Below are 21333 nucleotides of genomic sequence, written 5' to 3'. Positions count from 1 at the left end.
AGGCAGATTTGGTCCACAGAATTGTTAAAGGATTTAAGCTCTATCAATCAATGTCATCTTCAAGAGAATGGTATTCATTTGTGTGGTTAAAATAAATTCACATTTAAGACCAAGAAAAAACCAAAATAAGGAAAAAGTCAAAGTTCAGGGAATGAAGTTTCTCTTTAAGTTATAATAGAGCCACAAGTTATATTTTTACATTTTTTCTACCCATTATCTGTTGGCTCTAACTTAGGCATTCCTATGAAAAGGGAGGCTTGTCTTTTAGTGGGTGTCCTGTGTACAGGGAAAAAGATTTTTAGCCAGAAGAGCTTTCCAGAAAAGAAGTTTCAGCATCTGTATAGGCTCTGGAGCAGAACAAACCAGATATGTTAAAGGAATGGCAAGAAGGCCAGTGTGACCAGAGGAAGTGAAGCCGCTCAATCGTGCCTGACTCTCTGCGACCCTTTGGACTGTAGCCTACCAGGCTCCTCCACCCATGGGATTTTCCAGGCAAGAGAAGTGGAGCGGGTAGCCATTTCCTTCTCCAGGGGATCTTCCCAACCCAGGGATCGAACCCAGGTCTCCCGCATTGCAGGCAGATGCTTTACCCTCCGAGCCACCAGGAAAGCCCTGAGACCAGAGGAGGATGAGTGGAATTCAATAGAATAGACAAATACCAGAGCATTTCAGGCCTTTCACGACAACATTTGATTTTATTCAAAGTGAAATGGAAAGACATTGTGGGGGGGTTGAGAAGAGACATATGGTGTAATCTAATTAATATTTTTTAAAACCTTATTCTTCTATATGGATGTAGATAAATAGAAAGGCAATGGGAAAGTGATTAGGAAGAAATTGTCACAGTCCTGCAAGAGGGGGAACTTGCAAATTAAGGCAGTAATGGTGGATGATGTGGCAAGAAGCAGACAGATATGAGATGTCTCTTGAATGCAAAGCAGCAAAAGTTCTTAATAGATGAAATCCCAGGTTCGTATTAAAGAGTGTGAGTGCATGCTCAGTCACAAAGTCATGTCTGAGTCTTTGAGACCCCATGGACTATAACCCTCCAGGCTCCTCTGTCCATGGGTTTGTCCAGGCAAGAATATTGGAGTGGGTTGCCATTTCTTTCTCCAGGGGATCTTCCCCACACAAGGATTAAACCTATGTCTCCTGCTTGGCAGGCAGATTCTTTTCCTCTGAGCCACTTGGGTGGTGGCATGTTACAGAGAAGAGTTAAGAATCATGACTAGATTTTTTTTTTACCTCAGCAGGTGGTGGGACCATTTACTGACACGCAGAAATGAAGCAGTGAACCTCAGAAGAGAAGAGACAGTTCCTCCATTGAAATGGAACAGAGTAAAGGGAAATGTTAGGGGATCGTAACCTTCAATTGGAGGGAACGATATAATTTTCTCCTTATTGCTTTGAATTTTAGGTGAGATCATTAGAAAGACATCTGACAAATGTGAGAAGGATGAGAGTTGCAATTCAAGGAAAAAGATAAGATATAAAACAGCCAGCAGAGAGAATTAGAGGCAAAATTTATCAGACAAATGAAATAGGGATATTGGGCAGGACTAAGGACCCAACTTGAGATTGGAGATCACAAATTTGAAGTGTGTCTCATCAACAAGTTGGGGGTTTTTCTCCAGCTGTGTTCAGCTTCTCAGGTGAGGCCAGAATCAAGGGGAGATTTCAGTTTAACTAATGGTGTTTCCACAGGCTCATATAAGGTGGAAGGACAGGATGTTGAGGGTAGTAAGATAGTGATTTTAGTTTTGGATGATAAAATCTAAGTAAAGTGCAAAGTGATAGTGTGATTAGTAGTTGAAAAGTGAACAGAGGTGGGCAATAGATTCAGTAAGATCATCAGTGGTAGAGTGAGAACGATAGATTATATGAACTGAAAAGAGAAGATGATGTGGATAGAGTGAGCAGAGTGTCTGAAACTGAGATTTTTGGAGAAGTTGAATTTATTGAGAGTATAATAAGTTCTATAGTATGACTGTGGAAATGATGGGATGAGATGAAATGGTTAAAATGTTTATTATTGGAAGTGAAGATGTCAGGGACTGAGGAGCGTGATTGTGGAGGGATTTTGCCCAAGTAGGTGAAACTTCTCATGGATAACGAATGAAGCAAGTAATAAGAGATCAGCCATTGTTCAAAACGCCAAGGGTTAGACCATGAAATTGTGTTATGCTCTGTGGTTTTTTGAAGGAGAAAGGAAAACTGGTATGAAAGTGGCTAGAAGAACTGTTAAATGTAGTGTGGTTGATATATTCCAGGCACTGTTCTAAGCATTTTATGCCATATCAGACCACTTTGCCCAGACCTGACATTTTGTAGTTGAGGAAACAGAGAGGTGTCCAAGACTACTAGTGAACAGTGGGGCTGAAGCTAGGCGTTCCGACTCCACAGTGGACACTCCTAAGCACTATGGAATAGTTTCCTTTTTAGGATCAGTTCCTTGAGCACTTTTTAATGTTGAAGCTGATAACATTGTAAAAGATGATGGGGAGGTGGTTATGAGAAATCATGATTTTACCATAAAAAAACTCGGAGATTGGTGGGCTACACTTAAATCTTATTAAGCGGAGTTTAGCCTACGGAAGAGAGTGCTCGCAACTAAAGGACACAGACTTCTCAAAACTCCTTAATTCCAGAATAACTCAAAACCTGGTTATCTTCCTTCATAGAAGACTATGGGACTTGGTTGCAGTGCTGTAAATAGAGGTCCTCATAGGCCACCTGTCAAAGCAGCAGTCTAGGAGACCACTGTTAATGGTGGGTTGGAAGGACTGTGAGGATTTACGAGACCATAACTACAGTCTTAAAGGAAATTTATGAGGAGTCATTTAAAGTATTCCTTTTGCCTCAAAAATGTTCTCCTAAGTGGGAAACATATTAGTCATACAAATTCCTCAGTGAAGTTAAAAATAAAGCTATCATTTACTGAATGTGAGGGGGAAAAGTGGATAAGGGTAACTATTCTAATGGAAGTAAATTTGCAAGGAAACATTGTTCTGATGGCTGTTGTCTTTTTATTAGCTACCAAGTTCATTTAACAGAAAAACAAATTCAGTCTAAGATCATTCATTAGGATAAGCATAATTAACAATAATTCATTAATCATTCTTTGAAGATGGTCCTATTTTACTGCTATTACCTTCCCCATATCTGAGATTAATGAGTGAGTCTTGGAAAAGAGCATGTGTTTCAGTTCAGTGAAACATTCAAATAATAAAACAAGTATTACTTTGTTCTGGGTTAATGACAGGTAGGCTAGACTTTGCGGTAAAACTATTCTAATCTCTTTTAATTTGGTTTAGAATGGCAAACATTTTAACTGCTTCAACAACCCATTAAGTGTTTTGCAAAATGACAAAACATTCTATGTGACTTAATTAATATCTATTCCAATTATACACAACACTTCATGCTCAAGATCTAGATTTATTTTTAAACATTTAGTCCAATTTATAGTAATGCAGAAAAAATCACATCTAATAAACCACAACTGTAGAAGAGACAAAATAATTGTGCTCTGCCACATTTCCACACAAATATAATGATATTTCATTAAAAGAAATGACAATCACATGTAAATAAAATATTTATCCTTTCAGTAGTAATAAGAACCTCTTTTGAGTATGTAGGGTCTTCTGGGTTTATTCTCATACAGCTGCCGTTTCAGAATGTAAGGAATTTTTCTCTTTATCACTTCTTCCTTTTCATTTTTGTCATTTCCAGCATCAAGAATGTCTTCCTGAATCAACTGCAAGATAGACAGAATATGAATCAAACTTACATGCATTAAAGTCTTCCACTTCAAGGTGTTTCATCTACCTTTTATCTCATTTGCATTCAGACATAAGACATATGTGGATGATGTGGTTCATAGCAATTAAGTGTTTTGCTTGAGGACAAGTAGATACAGGTGGCTGAGAGGATGAAAACATGATTTTTCTTGTTCTCTGTTCAATGTTCTTCCTAGTTCATCAAGCTAGCTTTAAACTTTTATTATTTGTCGAGGCCATATTACTACCTCCAAATGAAAAAAATTCACTTAAAGTTACTTTCAGTATTTTTCTTCAATGTATGATAGATCAAAAGATGGAAATATATCATAAGTCACAACAAATATAGAGATCTGAATTTAGTGAACCAAGTTTGGCCTCAAAGGTCAATAGAAATTTAAATTGCATTGTTAATTAATGATTTGAATTGAAAGCCATTCTAGAGATCCATTTCTCAGTCCTAGAGAGAGGAATGCTTGTTCTGCCTACTTGCTTAGCTGTTTTAGAATTAACATATGTGAAGGCTCAATTTAAGTGTTAAAGATCTTTAGCTTGTGCTTCTTTAATTAATCATTAAAATCAAGTTCACATTCAAAAACTCAAGGGAGTTAATATCTTCATGTAAAATCTTGCCTAATATCTCATTGAACACACTGTATTCTAAAATTAGTTCCAAACACTTTTTCAGATAGTACTGCTCTGATTCAAAATGTTCAACCAGCATAAAATATTTAGAAACTCTGCCCAGAGTTTTGCACATGATTTCCATAAGATTTTTAAACAAATCAATGCTAATGCTCAAGATAAGAATTATATTCATATTTGTGATTGTCTTCTAAACTTTGGGGTGACTATAATTAGTACTAATAGGAGACTAAGTTTTTAATCATAATCTGTATGCATTGATCATATCACAAATACTTTATTTCAACCCACAGCTATTCAGTTTCAGAGAAGGAAAAACAGCTACTGTCAGACAATCTAGTTCCTTAATCTTTTGTTTCTCTGTGCACATAGTCTGTAATTACTCGTACCACATTCTGAATAATATCAGCATTTCATTTTAAATCACTCTGTAACATTTCAAATAGCAAAAGTTTTAATATTATGTGCACCTGATTTTTGTGTATTATAGTTTACTAAGGGTTTTTTTTCTGAATAAAGAGCGCATAATTGACATTTTCCAATTTTCCATGTTTTATTGACATAATATTTTAAAGAGAAAATCATTTAACTGGAATTGGGAGTAGAGGATAAACAATCCAGCAAGAAAAATTAAAAACCGTTTTTTCATTTTATTTTAATCTGGAAAATACTTTTGTTGTTTACAAGTTAGAATAAATACTAGAAGTTCTGCGCTGCATTTCCTCTTTTCTACAGGGTGTCTCTGTGATAGCATGTTATAGAGATGGTAATATTAGCAGGAAAGGCACCCTCAGACCCTCAGATCCCTGATGTTGATGTAAGCCCAGAATATGAAACATGAAGTAAATTTCTCTTAGGGGTAAATCTGAAAGAAATGTTTCCCTTGTTGGGAAAATTACAAATTTTCTTAAAGCATTTTCATCTTCCATTTCTCCTCCAAATATTTTCAAACCAAAGGTGGTGAGTCACCAGTGTAGTATTTTTTTTTATTTTAATTTCATTTTAAAATTTTTAATTGGAGGAGAATTGCTTTATGATGTTGTATTGGTTTCTGCCATACAACAACGCAAATCAGCCATAAGTATACACATATACCCCCTCCCTTTAGAGCCTCCAACCCACCCACCCCCATTCCACCCCTCCAGGTCATCACAGAGCACTGGCTGGGCTCCCTACAGTTCCCACTAGGTATCTATTTCACACATGAGGTGTATAATATACATCCATTCCTTCACTGTAGTTCTGTATAGTGAGATTTGGCTTTATTAGCCAAATCAAACTAATTCAGCTTCTAAGGATGATTAAAATCCACAACCCACACATTCAATTAAAATAGAAATAGAAGTATAAGTGGAAATTATATATATATATATATACACTTATCATTCCAGTTTTATTTACCTAATATTTTCAAATACAAATGAAATCTTTTGTGTCCTATGTTTATTTATAAACAAACACACAGGACTTAGTGTTTCTAAGGAAACATTTAGACTTTCTTAAATTTCGTCAGTATGCCACTATCACCACCAGCACCAAAAGTTGCCTAAGCATGCCATCCACAATAAAAGCATGTGGATCAAATCTGCCTGAAGATAGACCCCCCTTTAAAGACCAAAGAAGAGATATTTTGCTAAAGTTCAAATATTTGCAAAACATTTTGAAGATCTGAAGGAATGTTAACCTCAACACATGGTTTATTCTTCCTTAATATTTGTAAGTCTTCCTGTTATGATAATTATCAGGATTAAAACAATCAGTATAAATGAGAGTTAACTAGTATAACCATAATCATATTCATATTTTTCTTTTGTTTTACCTCCCAGTGTTGAAAGGCCCTGCTGTGACAGATTTTTCGGAGCTGGTATATTGTCAACATTGCTTCCAAGCTAAAGCCATCTAAGGCAGCAGGAAATTTCCTTCTTGTAATGAGCTCCTCCTCATGAAACTCTCCTGTTTCCTCGGCTTGGCTGTTCAGGTTATTTATAAGACTGCAGACATTCAGCAGGCTCATTTTCCAAGAGGGAACACTTGCCTTACTGATCTGAAATGTAGAAAGAAATAGCTATTGTAATTAACCTTGTGTTGTATGAGTTAGAAATAAATTTCTACTGTGCTAACCCATTACCTTTTAGGATCTAACTGTTACTCTAGCCTAACAGTGTTATTAACTTAGTAACTTCATATCACAAAATTGAATAGCTCCAAATACTTCATATCCTCTATTTAACAAAGGCTTTAGCTAACATACATAAACACACACATACACAAGCAAAGCAAGAAAGAAAATACAAATTACAGTAAGTAGAAATGCATAAATATATATGTATACAGCACAGGTGAAAATATTCAAATACCACTCTCTCTTTATTATACTTCAGGTTAGTGTCTAATGGAACAACAACTATGATGATACTAATAAATATTGGCAATTATAGTATTGTGAGACCACAAATCTATTCCACACATTAATAGTTGTCATAGGTACCATCAAAGCTGACTAATTTATTTATCTGAAAATTATAATATTTTCTAAACTAACCATCCTTTTCTAATAAGACCCTATGCTGCTGCTGCTGCTGCTAAGTCACCTCAGTCATGTCCGACTCTATGCGACCCCATAGATGGCAGCCCACCAGGCTCCACCATCCCTGGGATTCTCCAGGCAAGAACACTGGAGTGGGTTGCCATTTCTTTCTCCTATGCATGAAAGTGAAAGTGAAAGTGAAGTCACTGAGTCGTGTCCAACTCTCAGCGACATCATGGACTGCAGCCCACCAGGCTCCTCCGTCCATGCGATTTTCCAGGCAAGAGTACTGGAGTGGGGTGCCATTGCCTTCTCCCTAAATGAAATCATTATTACCATAGTAAACAGCCTTCTCATTTGTCAATTTTAGGAGAAACTAAATGTGAAATAACTTATAAAAATTAGTAAACCTCAAAGGACACAGATGAAGAAAAGCATCAATTTTTTCTAAAGAACATAAAAAATTTTTTGTAATGAACACAAAGCTGTGATAAGAAGACTCAAAAATATTAGTATCAATTCTATTGGCATCTATTCACTCTGAATTATTTTCCAAATGCAGTGCAGTTGCAAATCAATGCACCAATCTGGAAAATATGGGGAGACTGGAAGAAGAGGGCATGTAGGGAAATAATTATGAAGTTAATTTCCAAGTATGAATCTGTGAGAACCAAGAAAATTTAGGAAAATAAAAAGGTCATGAGGCAGGACTTACTCTGCCAGATATGAAAGATATCTTAGAGCTCAGTGATCAAAGAGTGATCAGAGAGTAATCAGAGAGTGATCAGAGAGTGATCAAAGAGAGCTGAGCGCTGAAGGATCGATACTTCTGAACTGTGGTGTTGGAGAAGACTCTTGAGAGTCCCTTGGACTGCAAGGAGATCCAACCAGTCCATTCTGAAGGAGATCAGTCCTGGTTGTTCATTGGAAGGACTGATGTTGAAGCTGAAACTCCAATATTTTGGCCACCTGATGTGAAGAACTGACAGATTTGAAAAGACCCTGATGCTGGGAAAGATTGAAGGCTAGAGAAGGGGATGACAGAGGATGAGATGGTTGGATGTCATCATCGACTCAATGGACATGAGTTTGAGTAAACTCTGGGAGCTGGTGATGGACAGGGAGGCCTGGCGTGCTGCAGTCCATGGGGTCACAAAGAGTCGGACACGACTGAGCGACTGAACTGAACTGGGCTGAATCAAAGAGTAAATCAATAGAGCAAGAATAAATATTAAACTCAAAAGAGAATATAATGTCCAAAATTTGATCCAAGTCCATATGATTGAAAAGCACATAGCAAAGTGTGCATTTGAAGTCCTTGAGACAGTTGGTTCAGGGGAAATCTAGATTTAGATCTAGTTATAACTTTTATTGATATATTATAGTCTAACAATATCCAGATGGGTTAAATATGAGCAAAAATAAAAATATGTAAATGTATAGAATTTATTTTATAAATTTGGAAAAATATTGTTAAGCAAATAGCCAAACCAGAATTCATAAAGAAAAAGATAATTTTACATGCATAAATTTGTAAATTATCTCTAGAATGCTAACAGCCTTAACTAAAATCAAAAGCAAGATATAGTGTAAAAGCTGTCACAAAATGCTAATATACTTAACACAGGAGGAGCTCTTCAAAAAGAAACTGGGGAATACTCCATAAGAATGGGGATGACCCAGAGGGATGTTGTGGGGACGGGGGTGGGAGGGGGGTTCATGTTTGGAATCGCATGTACACCCGTGGTGGATTCATGTCAATGTATGGCAAAACCAATACAGTATTGTAAAGTAAAATAAAGTAAAAATAAAAATTTAAAAAAAATTAAGCCTCAGGCAAATAATATGAGCAGACAGGCACAAAATCACTCATCAAAGAAGAAATTTGTAACAGAAATATGTGGAATGACGTTCAGCTTGGCTACCAGCAAATCAAGGACCCTAAAAGTATAAGTACACTTGATGTACTTATGAGAATATGGAGGAACAACACTTTATCTTCCAAATATTTGTTGGTCTGAGTAAACCTTGCAATAACTTCTTGAAAAGTGTTTTTAGCAATATGTATTAAAATTGTAAATATGAATACCTTTTGATTAAGGTTTTATCATAGGGACATGAAAACCTATAAGTACAAAGATATTCACTATAATGTTTCCAACCAGTTTGGAAACCCTTTCACTTATGCCCCTTGAACATGATTGTCAGCCCATTGCTTCAATTTTTCTGCCATGGGAAACTTAAGAGGCAACATGCTCCATTCTGTGGCAGCAACACCTGACATCTTGCTAATTAAGGCAATGCTACAATTTTATATCCAGAAAGTTCTTTAGAGATCGTCTGAATATGTTCCTTAAAACACTAGCTTTGTCCTCACTGTTTTTGAAAAGGAGTTTTGCTGTCAAGTAAATTAGAAAACTTGAGTTTAAAGGAAACTTAAAAACTTCTCGAATTTAGTATCCCCAGAATTTTTTGCTTGCAAATATTCATTAAAACTTTTTAGTATATGTGTATGTTAGTCACTCAGTTATGTCTGACTGCTTGCAGCCCCATGGATTGGAGCCAGCCAGGCTCCTCTGTCCGTGGAATTCTCCAGGCAAGAATACTGGAGTGGGTAGCCATTGCCTTCTCCAGAGGATCTTCCCAACCCAGGGATCGAACCCAGGTCTCCTGCATTGCAGGAACATTCTTTACCATCTGAACACCCAGGGAAGCCAACTTTTCAATTGTGCCAACATAATATCCAATGCTCCTCAAACTAATTAGCCACAGAATGCTTTATTCATCAATTATTTGTCAGGACTTGTGTTGTCTGATTAATTTTTGGTTGAGAAAACAGTAAAGCATCTTGCTCTCTTCTGCCAGTTAAAACAGTCACTGTAACACTTAGTGGTACCATTTAATATCACCTTAGCCCCTGTCATACTCTGGAAGCACAGCAGAGAGAGTGCATTGGACCATATGGTGTCTAAATAGACAGGCACTAATATTTGAGAACATTTCTTATGAGGTTTAAATAGATTGCTCAAGAAAATGACAAAGACTCTCTCTTTGATGAAATCTGAGTCAGGCTACCCTGAACCCTCTTCCTGATGAGGTCCCAAACTTGGTCTTTGTCCTTCATCCAACTGAGTCCAATTTTAGCAAGAATCCTTTGGAGTCAAGTTCGTAAAAATGCCTCACTGTTGGTATCTGATCATCCTAGAATTCTGCTGAGTAGTCTAGCAAGAATCCTCCTAGATTTAGAGTTTCCTTTTAGTAATTTTCCATACACTGACCCCCCCACCCCCACCCCCAACTCCAACCCTGCTCCTTGGCTGGAAACCCACACTTGCCTTTGTTGTATTTGGAGTTGAACTTGACCTTTCTGCATACTGTGGATAGTTCTCTTTCTTAATAAATCTATACCAAAGCACTAGGATCAGTAATGAAGAGAATTGTATTGTGAGAAAAAAATCCTTATCTTCCACTTCTCGTCAAAATTTGCCATTTCTCTTGACTTTCTGTTGCTACATTTCGGTGTCTAAACAGTTTTACTTTAAAATTGAAACTGCCCACATATTCTACCTTTAGAGTGGAAAGAGGAAAGCTGGAGTTTTTGGAAGCTTTTAATAATGGAATTATTAATAGTGTTACTAATTAATAAATAGTCAATAATACTATCCTTTTAAAAATTGAAATACAGTAATTTGCTTAAAATGGTCAAAAGTTTAGAGTCCTTATTTGCATAGAATACCCACAGTAAACATGAATTGAATCAGAGAGAAATAAGTGGTAGTAGTTTTGTACAAAGCAAGAAATGAGCTTTTTGTTCCAATTTTAGCACCAAAATTGGGATAATTATACTTCTGAGTGCTCTTCATTGTAGTCTGTATTTTACTTATTTCAAAGAGGCAATGGGATTCAAATTTTCTTCCACGATCTGTTTTAAAGATATATTCCATAACTGAATGAAAGAGAAATATATATTTGTGTCTGCACTTTTGCTATGTATTTTTCTTAAGAATAAAACTAAACCATACCATATACTGGAATTGCTTTTCCCCTGCAGTATCTTCATCAGGGAAGGAATCATAACCACTCCCATGTTTTTGCAAAGTAGCTAGCACTCCCTGAACCATAACACATATTAGAGATTACTTAGGATCTTTATTTATCAATTTAAACCTGAAATCATAAAGGCAAAATCGCCACCAAGACACTAAGGCATACTAATCTGCTTCATTATTTAAATAAGACTATTGACTTCACTTGTCTTGCTATTTATGAGTTGAAGTGATTGTAGTCATGGATATTCTGATTGAATATTAACCAAAGGATCTATTTTATTAAAGTTAAATATACTTGGTCACTGAGTTTTAATGACTAAATAAAATTTGATCATTTGTGATAGGAAGTCTAACAAGTTATGGTAGAATTTGGTTTCAATGTGTTCAACTTTTATAGATCTGGACAAGTGTGGAAATACCCAAATGTCTTTTAAGGACCATAGTAGAAAATGTCTGTTAGCTTTTAGATAATAATGCCTCACACTCTTAAACACACACACAAATGGGTATTTCCCCTTCACATCCACTATTGAACATAATTCTACTTATATGCCAGAGGTATTGCCCTGGATATCAGCCCAGTATATCTTTCATCACCTAATTAGGGCAGACCTGAGGTGGCAGGAGGAATTCTGAACATCTACTTTCTAATCACAGCATCTGTGGAATCTTGGGTCCTCAACTTTGGGACCTGTGTTACAACAGTGATTACACAGGGGCCTCACTTCAAAATATATTTTTGATTTTTGGTTTTGTTTTGTTTTGTTGAGAAACATCTTTTGGTTGGGAACCCTGTTCTCTAACTCTACATTTAGATATATTCCGATTATTTCATTCTGGGTAAATCAAAATTGTGTAGTAGCGTGGTACCTGGGGATATTCTAATTGAGTTTTATTCTTAGGTATAGGCTGGAGTCTAAAAACCTTGCTTTCAAGATCCCAAGAGAGGAATAAAAAGATCCAGTACAAAGTTTTATCTGATTCAATACAAACAATAAGCAGGTTCCAATAACATTTGTGTTATGCGGAGAATTTAAATCCAGAGGAGGACTTCATGTAAATGTCCCACTACGGTATTCTTGCCTGGGAAATAAATTGGACAGAAGAGCCTGGCAGGCTACAGCCTAAGGGTCGCAAAAGAATTGGACACACCTTAGCAACTAATCAATGACAACTAGGAGATCATCAGCTCCCAACCCAACATTTGAAAACGAGGATACAAAGGCAAGCATTGTTAACTAGCCCCCTTGCTGAAGATCAAATTGTTCACAAGTCACAGCTGCAGGCTTAGATCTCCAGGTTTCTGTTTGCGGGTCTTTGCTCTTTACTTTCTGTCTCATTTCTTCATGGATTTCACAAACTTTCATTCTTAATTTAGGAACTCCATTTCACTCTCCCCAATAGCAAAACAAAAGGCAAAAATGTCGCTTAATTTTCATTTATGTCTTTAACTTGAAGTCAGTGTATCTTTCATCATATATAATGTGATTGAAATGGAGAGAGGATTTCCACACAAATAATATGTGACTACTTAATTAAATTTGCAATGTAGTGATTGATATCACTAAACTTCTGTCCCTGCCACATCGATACCCTTAAGTCCTTTGAACTTAAGGAACAGTTTCCCCCAAAAGGAAATGCTTCCCAATGAGCTTTTCAGTCTCAATGGGAAGCTATTACTATAGGAAGAGGACACCATGTTTATAACAAGAGTTCATATGTTTTCAGGCTTTGGTTTAGAAAGAAAGAAAAAGTTACCTTTGATGTATGCATATTGGTCAATAAATCTGTTTCTAACGCTTTCATTTCCTCTTCTGAATCTGAGTAAAATCAAAAGCACATGTTTACTATATAACCACATATCATATAATTATAACTTGAATACTTAAGATTAATCTCAAAAAACTTTGTCTTAGAAGTTTATTGTCTTTGCTATGTATTTATTCTCCTTATAATAATATTTAAAAAAACAATTATAGTTTTATTTTAGGCTAACAGAACACAACAATAGAAGCACTTTTATGAAAATAGGCACATGATTTTATGACAAGAGAGCTCTTGATGATTTGGAGTTGTTAAATCTCTGAATCTCAGGATAATAAAACCTGATTATACTACAAAGATGTCATCAAATATGCTGGTTAATTTTTACTGGCAGTAGTTTACATATATATAGAGAGCATATACATATTGATATTTTCAAAGCAACATAATGAAAAGGTAAGTACAAGATGATTTTTAAAGACAAAACCAAAGGAAGTTACTTATTGATAATTTTGGAATAAGAAAGACACTGAGATTTATTTTATTTGAGATGCTATTTTACAAAACACACTTTGAAAGATTTGTTTCTCTATATTAGCAAGGATTTAGAATTATGTGTACTTGGCAATTTTATCACAGGCTATTAAAAAATCATTTAAGCAAAAGTAAAGATGTCCACCAATACATGTACAAGAGTGTTGAAAATGGACTTCCAATATTTTTTAGAACACCCTTTCAGTTTCCACTAATAAATATTTCACAGAGAAGAAAATCTTGGAAAATACATAAGGTAATAGAAATAAAGTTATGGAACACTAAATGAAAATCAGAGCAGGAATTTGAATTAAACATTTCAGTGTCATATTTATGACATTACAGTATAAAACAAGTTAAATGATTTTTGCTAAACTTATCCCTTGTTTTTTTTTCACCTTGATGTGATCATTCAATTATTTTTCAAACATTAATTGGAGCATATTGCAATCATTATATTTCATATTACTCTCTAAAATTTGAAATTTATTTTCAAGGTAAGCTATTGATAGATATTTAGCAATGTATGACTTCTTCTTAATTATCACATGCAATACACTATAGGGAAATAATTTTTATCAATATAAGAATACTATTATTCTAGTTACATTATGTATTAACTTAAATGACATGCAAGAAAATAGTGAAATTTGTAATATGTCTACTTGTCACAGAAAAAAAGTTGTTTAAAATATATTCTTAAAAAAAGCTTGGCATTTTTTTGTATTTTCCTAGAGATCATTTTCTACAAATAATGCTTTATTCTGTTGATTCATTAAACATCAATATTCATTTTATCTTAATACACACACTATGAAGAAAATAGTTTTTGAAAGGGAGAAGCCACCATGTCTTAAGAGAGTGAATGAAGATGATATAAAACATTTCAAATAGAATCAGTTTGAATTATGAGTTTGCATTTTGACAGGCACCACTTCTGTACTTTTCATTAGATCAGCTTAAGTTTTACATTTTTTTTCCTAGTGATTACATTGCAAACGGGAACATGAAGTGTCTTATTGAAATCCCTTTTACTACCTAGCAAATTTTAAAAGGGAAAGGAAAATGTTCAGTTCTTATAATCATAAAGACAGAGAAAGAAAACATACAGTTTCTATCACTAAAAAGCAAATCAGAATAAGGGAGAAACTCTTCTCCCCAGATACATTAACATAGTAACAACACATTGCAAAAACAGAAAAAGATATCATTTCAAGTTGTGAAATACAGCTGAACTTACCTGAGCACAGACTCCAGGAGCTGAAAGCCAGGAGCATCACACACAGCAGCTGGATTTTCATTCCTGCCATCATCTTGAGCCTTCTAGCAAGCCAAGTTCATAAACGTCAGGGACAGGCTGAAGGGGGCTCTCTAGCACAGCTGACTTTGGAAGTACTGAACTATGAGCGATGCTTTGGCCATTCCCTATATATATACATGCAGGAGATGATGTCACGAGCACACAGAGATTATCTCTTCACGATGTACCCTTCATCTCCAGCCCACCCCACTTCCTCCTCCCCTTTTCCTTTGTCCCCTCACACCTCCCCCCCACTTCTGAACCTCCAGGAACAGTGACATCTTCCCTAATTGCCACAGATTAATGACGCACAAAAGGAGTCATTCAAAAGCAATTCCATATAGAGCATACTGGAAAAGAACTTCCAGTACTATTCTTTCCCCCATTTCCTCTCATTCTCTGACTCTAAGAAGTTGTCATTCTGATTTTGTGAAGCATAAGATCTGTTATTTCTAGTGCGAGTAAAATCTCCAGGATGAATGCCTAAAGTCAGTAATTTTTTAGGTTTGGAAGTTATTAAAGAGTTAGGATTCTTTTCTGATAATCCACACTTTTGAACAAGTGTTTTGTGGTTTCAGGAATAATATAGTTCTGCTATATAGTGTTGCCAATGCTCTGGAAGAAGAAAGGAGGTGGAAGATAAGCAGAGAATCAGTTATAATACTAGGTTAAGCAAGAAAATTTAGAGAAAGGAGAGAAAACGAATTTTAAGGGAGACTAGTAGCTCTAAGAGTATTATTTCCTAACAAATCGTAAAATCTATACAAGTAACTGGAAGGATGATTGAAGTACATATGCTGACTTATGGTTGAATGTTTTAGAAAAAGAATTTCATATTTACAAAATCCATCTATAAATCATTTATGTGCCAGCAGGCATGTATTGCTGTATCACTGACTGCTGTTTTCTGATACTTTCCTCTTTTTCTGTCTGCATTTCCTTTGACATTCATTCTTGCTGCCACATTCTGTTCCGTCTGTAACCCCCTTCTCACTGTCTCTCACCATTATATCAGATTTCTTCCCCATGACAGTCCCCAAAATGAGACTGCACTTCTGGAAAGGAGCCAATTCTAAATAACCACTGTCCACCAGTCCTGTTTCTAAGATAGCATCTTCACATGAGTTACAATGACACTCATTCCCTCTCGGGGTTATCAGTAGAAAATTGCTCAAAATGTTTTTTGGAGTGAAGTTTTCTTCTTGCATTAAGTATTTCAGGATATATGACGTGAGCTGAAAAGACGGTGCTGTTAGAAATGTGAATATTTGAGGTTAAGGGGTCTGAGAGTTGCTCACTTCTGAAACATATCAGATAGTAACAATCTAGAAAAGAAGTCTTGATTACTACAGGGAGTTGATTTATTCCCTATAGTATGTGACTATGGTATTGGCTACTCTATTTTACCCTATACCTAAGAAGAAGGACCAATTTCCAACTGTTAACAATAATTTAAAATAGTCATTCATGTAATTTAATATTTAGGAATTTAACAATGGCTGATATTTTTATTACTTTTAGTTTGTTTTACAGGTCTACATGCCACACAGCACTGAACACGACTCACTTGAGGAAAGTTTTGTGTATACAGTGTAATTAACTAGCAAAGAAATGTGAAATATGTACTCTGAATTTGCTTTCCTGCCACTAGGGAGCACAATAGAGGTCTAAAAAGCTTTATTTTCACTTAACTGATCATATTAGAATTTTGAGCATTATGCTTACTTTCTTCTCACTGTTAGAGCATCTTTGTGACAGAATACTTCAAGGGCACTTTAATAAATATAGCAAGAAATTTTATATTCTTTGCATCACATTTAAATTAGTCATTTTATGAGCTTCTGACTTGCAAATAGAAAAACTAATCTTTTCAAATGTGTGATAGCAGCCAGATTGTAAAAAGTAAGTGTGATTCCTATTTATCTCAACTGATTTCTTTAATACATGAGGCTCAGGGAAATGTTGGCAAAATTTATTCCTAATTAGTTAGATGAAAAAGGGGAAGAATGGATAATGGGAATTCAATTTGTTTTAAATGGGGCTGCTGCTGCTGCTGCTGCTAAGTCGCTTCAGTCATGTCTGACTCTGTGACCCCATAGACGGCAGCCCACCAGGCTCCCCCATCCCTGGGATTCTCCAGGCAAGAACACTGGAGTGGGTTGCCATTTCCTTCTCCAATGCATGAAAGGGAAAAGTGAAAGTGAAGTTGCTCAGTCGTGTCCGACTCTTAGCGACCCCATGGACTGCAGCCTACCAGGCTCCTCCTGCCATGAGATTCTCCAGGCAAGAGTACTAGAGTGGGCTGCCATTGCCTTCTCCTTGTTTTAAATGTATCACTTTAATATTAGTTGTCAGTGTAGAAATTATTTTAAATATGATAAACTGAAAGAATTGGGGGAAATGTAAACAAATGTCAAATGATTCAAAATCAGATAGATTGTATACACTATTTTTCTTTGTGGGGAAAAGAAGGTATGTGACTTTTGTGGTAAAATTATGATATAGATAAACATTATCTGACCTTGAAATGGTATTTTTAAAAAGTCTGTTACGCCTTTGTTTTTCAGCCCCAATGCCTTTAAGCTACGGAAAGCCAATTAAATTATCTGTTCTAAGAAAAGGAAAGTTATGTGTGGATATTTGCCTTTTAAAGTATTTTAAGAAGTACCACGATGATGCCTTTTATGCAGGATTTCAGGCTCCTTTCTATGGAGATGGGTGAAATATCTTTATTCTAAAGATTTTATGCCTAAAACCCTAACTTTTATTTAGCTCTTGAAATACTAGTGAAGAGTTTGAACATTACCCTGGGATTCCCTAGTGGCCCAGTTGGTAAAGAATCTCCCTGCAATGCAGGAGACCCAGGTTCCATCCCTGGGTCAGGAAGAGTCCCTGGAGAAGGGAAATGGCAACCCACTCCAGTATTCTTTCCTGGAAAATCCCATGAACAGAGGGGCCTCACAGGCTACAGTCCATGGGTTTGCAAGAGTCAGGCACGATTGAAGTGATTGAGTACAATCTTTATTTGTTGGCCTTCCAGGTTGAGGTCTGGAGAAGGCAATGGCACCCCACTCCAGTACTCTCGCCTGGAAAATCCCATGGACAGAGGATCCTGGTGGGCTGCAGTCCATGGGGTCACTAAGAGTCGTACACGACTGAGCGACTTCACTTTCACTTTTCCCTTTCATGCATTGGAGAAGGAAATGGCAACCCACTCCAGTGTTCTTGCCTGGAGAATCCCAGGGACGGGGAGCCTGGTGGGCTGCCATCTATGGGGTCGCACAGAGTCGGACACGACTGAAGTGACTTAGCAGCAGCAGCAGCAGGTTGAGGTCATCATGGGGCAGCTAATTCTAAACAGGTTTTATCTATTTATCTGAATGCTTGAATACTTGAGCGCTAAATCACATCAGTCATGTCCAACTCTTTGCTACCCCATGGGCTCACCAGGCTCCTCTGTGCATGGGATTCTCCAGGCAAGAGTACTGGAGTGGGGTGCCATTGCCTTCTCTGTTCCGAGTTTCTATTGTGGCTTAATTCAGACCTGTATGAGTTGATTATTGATTTTCAAAAATCAACAGAAATACCTGAAGGATTGGCAACTGTGAAGAGTGGTCTGTAAACATATTTAATATGGAGATGGGAAAGCTCAGGAACTGTTTAATAAATAGTGTTTCTTCATTTTCAGGTGATTTCTTCCTCTACCTTTGGAAGTTCCACTAACCCATTTACATAGAGCTTCCTGGCCTCTCCGACCTTTTTATGCTTTAATACCTAAAATTTACCCTGTAGCATTTCTATCATCTGGAATCTTCCTTCTTTCTTCTCTGTGACCTCTCTGTCTCTCACTTTCTGACATTATCTTTCATTTTAAAAAGGCTGTATTTTATGACCTTTTCAAAGTAAACTTTTCCAAGTTTGAATCCTGAAAGTCTCATCTGTTTCTACTCCTTCCAGTTTCTGCTAGCTGTTTGTGGTCAACTGTGAAGGGAAGCAGAATTTGCACTCCCAAAATATGCCTCTTTGCTGTGTTGATTATCTTAAGCTGGTTATTTTTAAGACACAGCTGAGACAAGGGAAGCTCTGAAAACTGAGTAGAAGTTACCCCGTTTTTAAGGGACCTTTACTTTAATAAGGAGAATCTCCTCTTGTAAGGTTATCTTCCTCTCTAAACTATGCCTGGAAGGGAAGGATGACTGCACCTCTGAAAACTCTCCCCAGTGGAGAAGGCACCAATTGCATAGCAATTATATCCTGGTTTACTGTGCTTTTGCTGATAATCTCCCATTAACAGGCCTTTCCCAAGCCCCTCCCCAACATCTCTCTTTTGTTTTTAGCTGAAGGCGATATTTATTGTGGTGGCTTGGACCATTTTGGGGAGCAGCTCAATTTTTCTGGATATCTCCCATGTATGCAGGAAGTGTACCTGGTATTAAACTTCTGTTTGTAAACTGCTAATCAGTTACTATGGTGCAGAGGGTGGGGATGGGGATCTCAATGAAAACCTGGAAGGGTAGAGGGAAAAAATTTTTCCCCTCCCCTACAACTGTAATAGGGATTCACTGATGGCTCAGATGGTAAGGAATCTGAGGAGATTCTGAGGAGATGGCAGGAGACCTGGGTTTGATCCCTGGATTGGGAAGATCCCCTGGAGAAGAGACCAGTAATCCACTCCAGTATTCTTGCCTGGAGAATCCCATAGACAGAGGAGACTGCAGGCTGCAGTTCATGAGATGGCAAGGAATCAGACACAGCTGAGCAGCTAAGCACACACACTCAACTGTAAACTTCTAGAATAAAAGGATGCTCACACATGATTATATATTCCCTTCTTCCAAGGTTTACAATCTGTAAGTACTCAATACATAGTGATGGTGAAGTCGCTCAGTTGTGTCCGACTCTTTGCTACCCCATGGGCTGTAGCCTACCAGGCTCCTCTGTCCATGGGATTCTCCAGGCAATAGTCCTGGAGTGGATTGCCATTTCCTTCTCCAGGGGATCTTCCCAACCCAGGGATCGAACCTGGGTCTCCTGCATTGTAGATAGACGCTTTACCGTCTGAGCCAATAATCACTAAATTGAATTGAAATGCTGATTATTTTAAATTTCCAACTTGTTCTTCCATGTTTCCTTTTGTGACATTTCTTTTAGCCACATCTCTAATTTCAATGACTGAGAACTCCTGTTATCACTAATCTTAATATTTGATATGAGTCTTTACTAATGAGGTCAATTCTCTCAGACTTCACTCTAGTCATTAGTGTCCTCCCTGACTGGGGAAGCCAACTTTAAAAGGATATTTAAGAAACACAACCTGGGATCATGTGCATTCACCAGCTGAGTGAATAAATTGCAGGTTTACTCCATTCCTCTAAATGGGTCTCTGGTTTGGAACTGGAACTGTGATTCCTCTGAACAAACAATGATGCCAATCTCTTTGTAAACTCAATTGATTTTTCTGTTCAGTTAAGGTCCATTTTCTAAATAAACAGACAATTAAATGCATTCACAGACCCACACCCACATATACTATTGTACACACAAAGCAGGTATAATCCAGTCCTTGGAGAGTTAGGGTAAATGTAAACCAAATGTCCAATTTTCCAATCTATGTGTAATCATGCTTTGCCCGTAATCCCCATAAATTCCCAGCTTCTTTCCCCTTGGCTCTTCCTGTCTCTGCTCTTGCATCTGTAGTGGTAATTAACTTGGAAAACTTGACGATGGATTTCTGCAGCCAAAGCATATTTTGCAACTTGAACTCCAATTATAACACAAGCTTTGCCTGGGATTCACATGTTAATGAGTTGCCATATTTGACTAAGGATTTTCCATATTGTAGTTTCTGCTGATCTCACATAATCTCATTTCTCATATCAAAGAAAAAAATGATATGTTCACAAAAATTACTCCCCTCTATATATGGGGACATATTGCTCCAGCAATTGTCCTTATAAGCCTTTTTGAGTAAGATTGTTAGGTAGTTAGAACAGGAAACAGGAGTCTAGAATGGCAGTGGCTAAAAGACGAGGAAGGGAAAAGCCCGTGAAAATAGCACAAAAGGAGGTCAAAGGAAGGTCTGAGGACCAGAATGAGGACCTCAGGTAGAACAAACAGCTCTCCTGGAGAGCCCAATTTACAGAGGGCAGGCCCAGGGGGAGGGAAATCATAAAAAGAGGGGCCAACGGGCGGGGGTCTCTCTCCCGCGCACTGGCACACTCCTCCACTCTCTTCTCTTTGCTTCTTTGGTTCAGCATGCCCTCACGCCTCGCGGATGGATTTTCCTGCTATTTTCTAAATAAAATTGAGCTTTAACACAGAGCTGTAACACTGATCTAAGAGCTATAACACAGTCTATCCAAGACCTGAGAGCTATGACATGCAAGGGCTTTAATGTCTGTCACTTCAAATCTTTGTTGAGACGAGACAGAACCGAGGAGAATACACTCGCCTGACAAGATCAAAATGAAAGAATTACAGGAAAAGTTCTTAACAATCTTCTTTTTTCTTTCAGTTTTACAAATTAGAGTGTAATTATTTTGAGTAAAAAAATTGAGATGAATGAGTTTTATTTTAAAGAAAAGCATCTCTATCTTTTTATTATAAACTCTAAGAAGATTTCTCTTTCACTTGTAACACACAAAACTGAGCAAATGTACTTGAGTCCCCATTTACCAGAAGCAGGTTCAGTGACTTTTTTCTTTATCTGAAGACTATATTAGACACTCAATT

General features: G+C 37.0%; 1 protein-coding gene across 1 annotated transcript; it reads right to left on the bottom strand.

Moving 5' to 3' along the window:
- Positions 1-3006: 3006 nt before the first annotated feature.
- NTS (neurotensin) lies at positions 3007-14889 on the bottom strand. The gene is made up of 4 exons (XM_069580648.1): positions 14542-14889; positions 12762-12823; positions 6247-6471; positions 3007-3760 (listed from the first exon to the last, which is right to left on the bottom strand). Exons 1-4 carry the CDS (start codon positions 14612-14614, stop codon positions 3608-3610), a joined length of 513 nt encoding a protein of 170 aa, XP_069436749.1. The 5' UTR covers positions 14615-14889; the 3' UTR covers positions 3007-3607.
- Between the last annotated feature and the right edge of the window lie 6444 nt (positions 14890-21333).

This window comes from Ovis canadensis, chromosome 3 (genome assembly GCF_042477335.2).
Source record: "Ovis canadensis isolate MfBH-ARS-UI-01 breed Bighorn chromosome 3, ARS-UI_OviCan_v2, whole genome shotgun sequence".
Lineage (NCBI taxonomy): Eukaryota > Metazoa > Chordata > Mammalia > Artiodactyla > Bovidae > Ovis > Ovis canadensis.
Note: the sequence above shows the minus strand (reverse complement) of the source record. Positions and strands in the feature narration are given on the sequence as shown.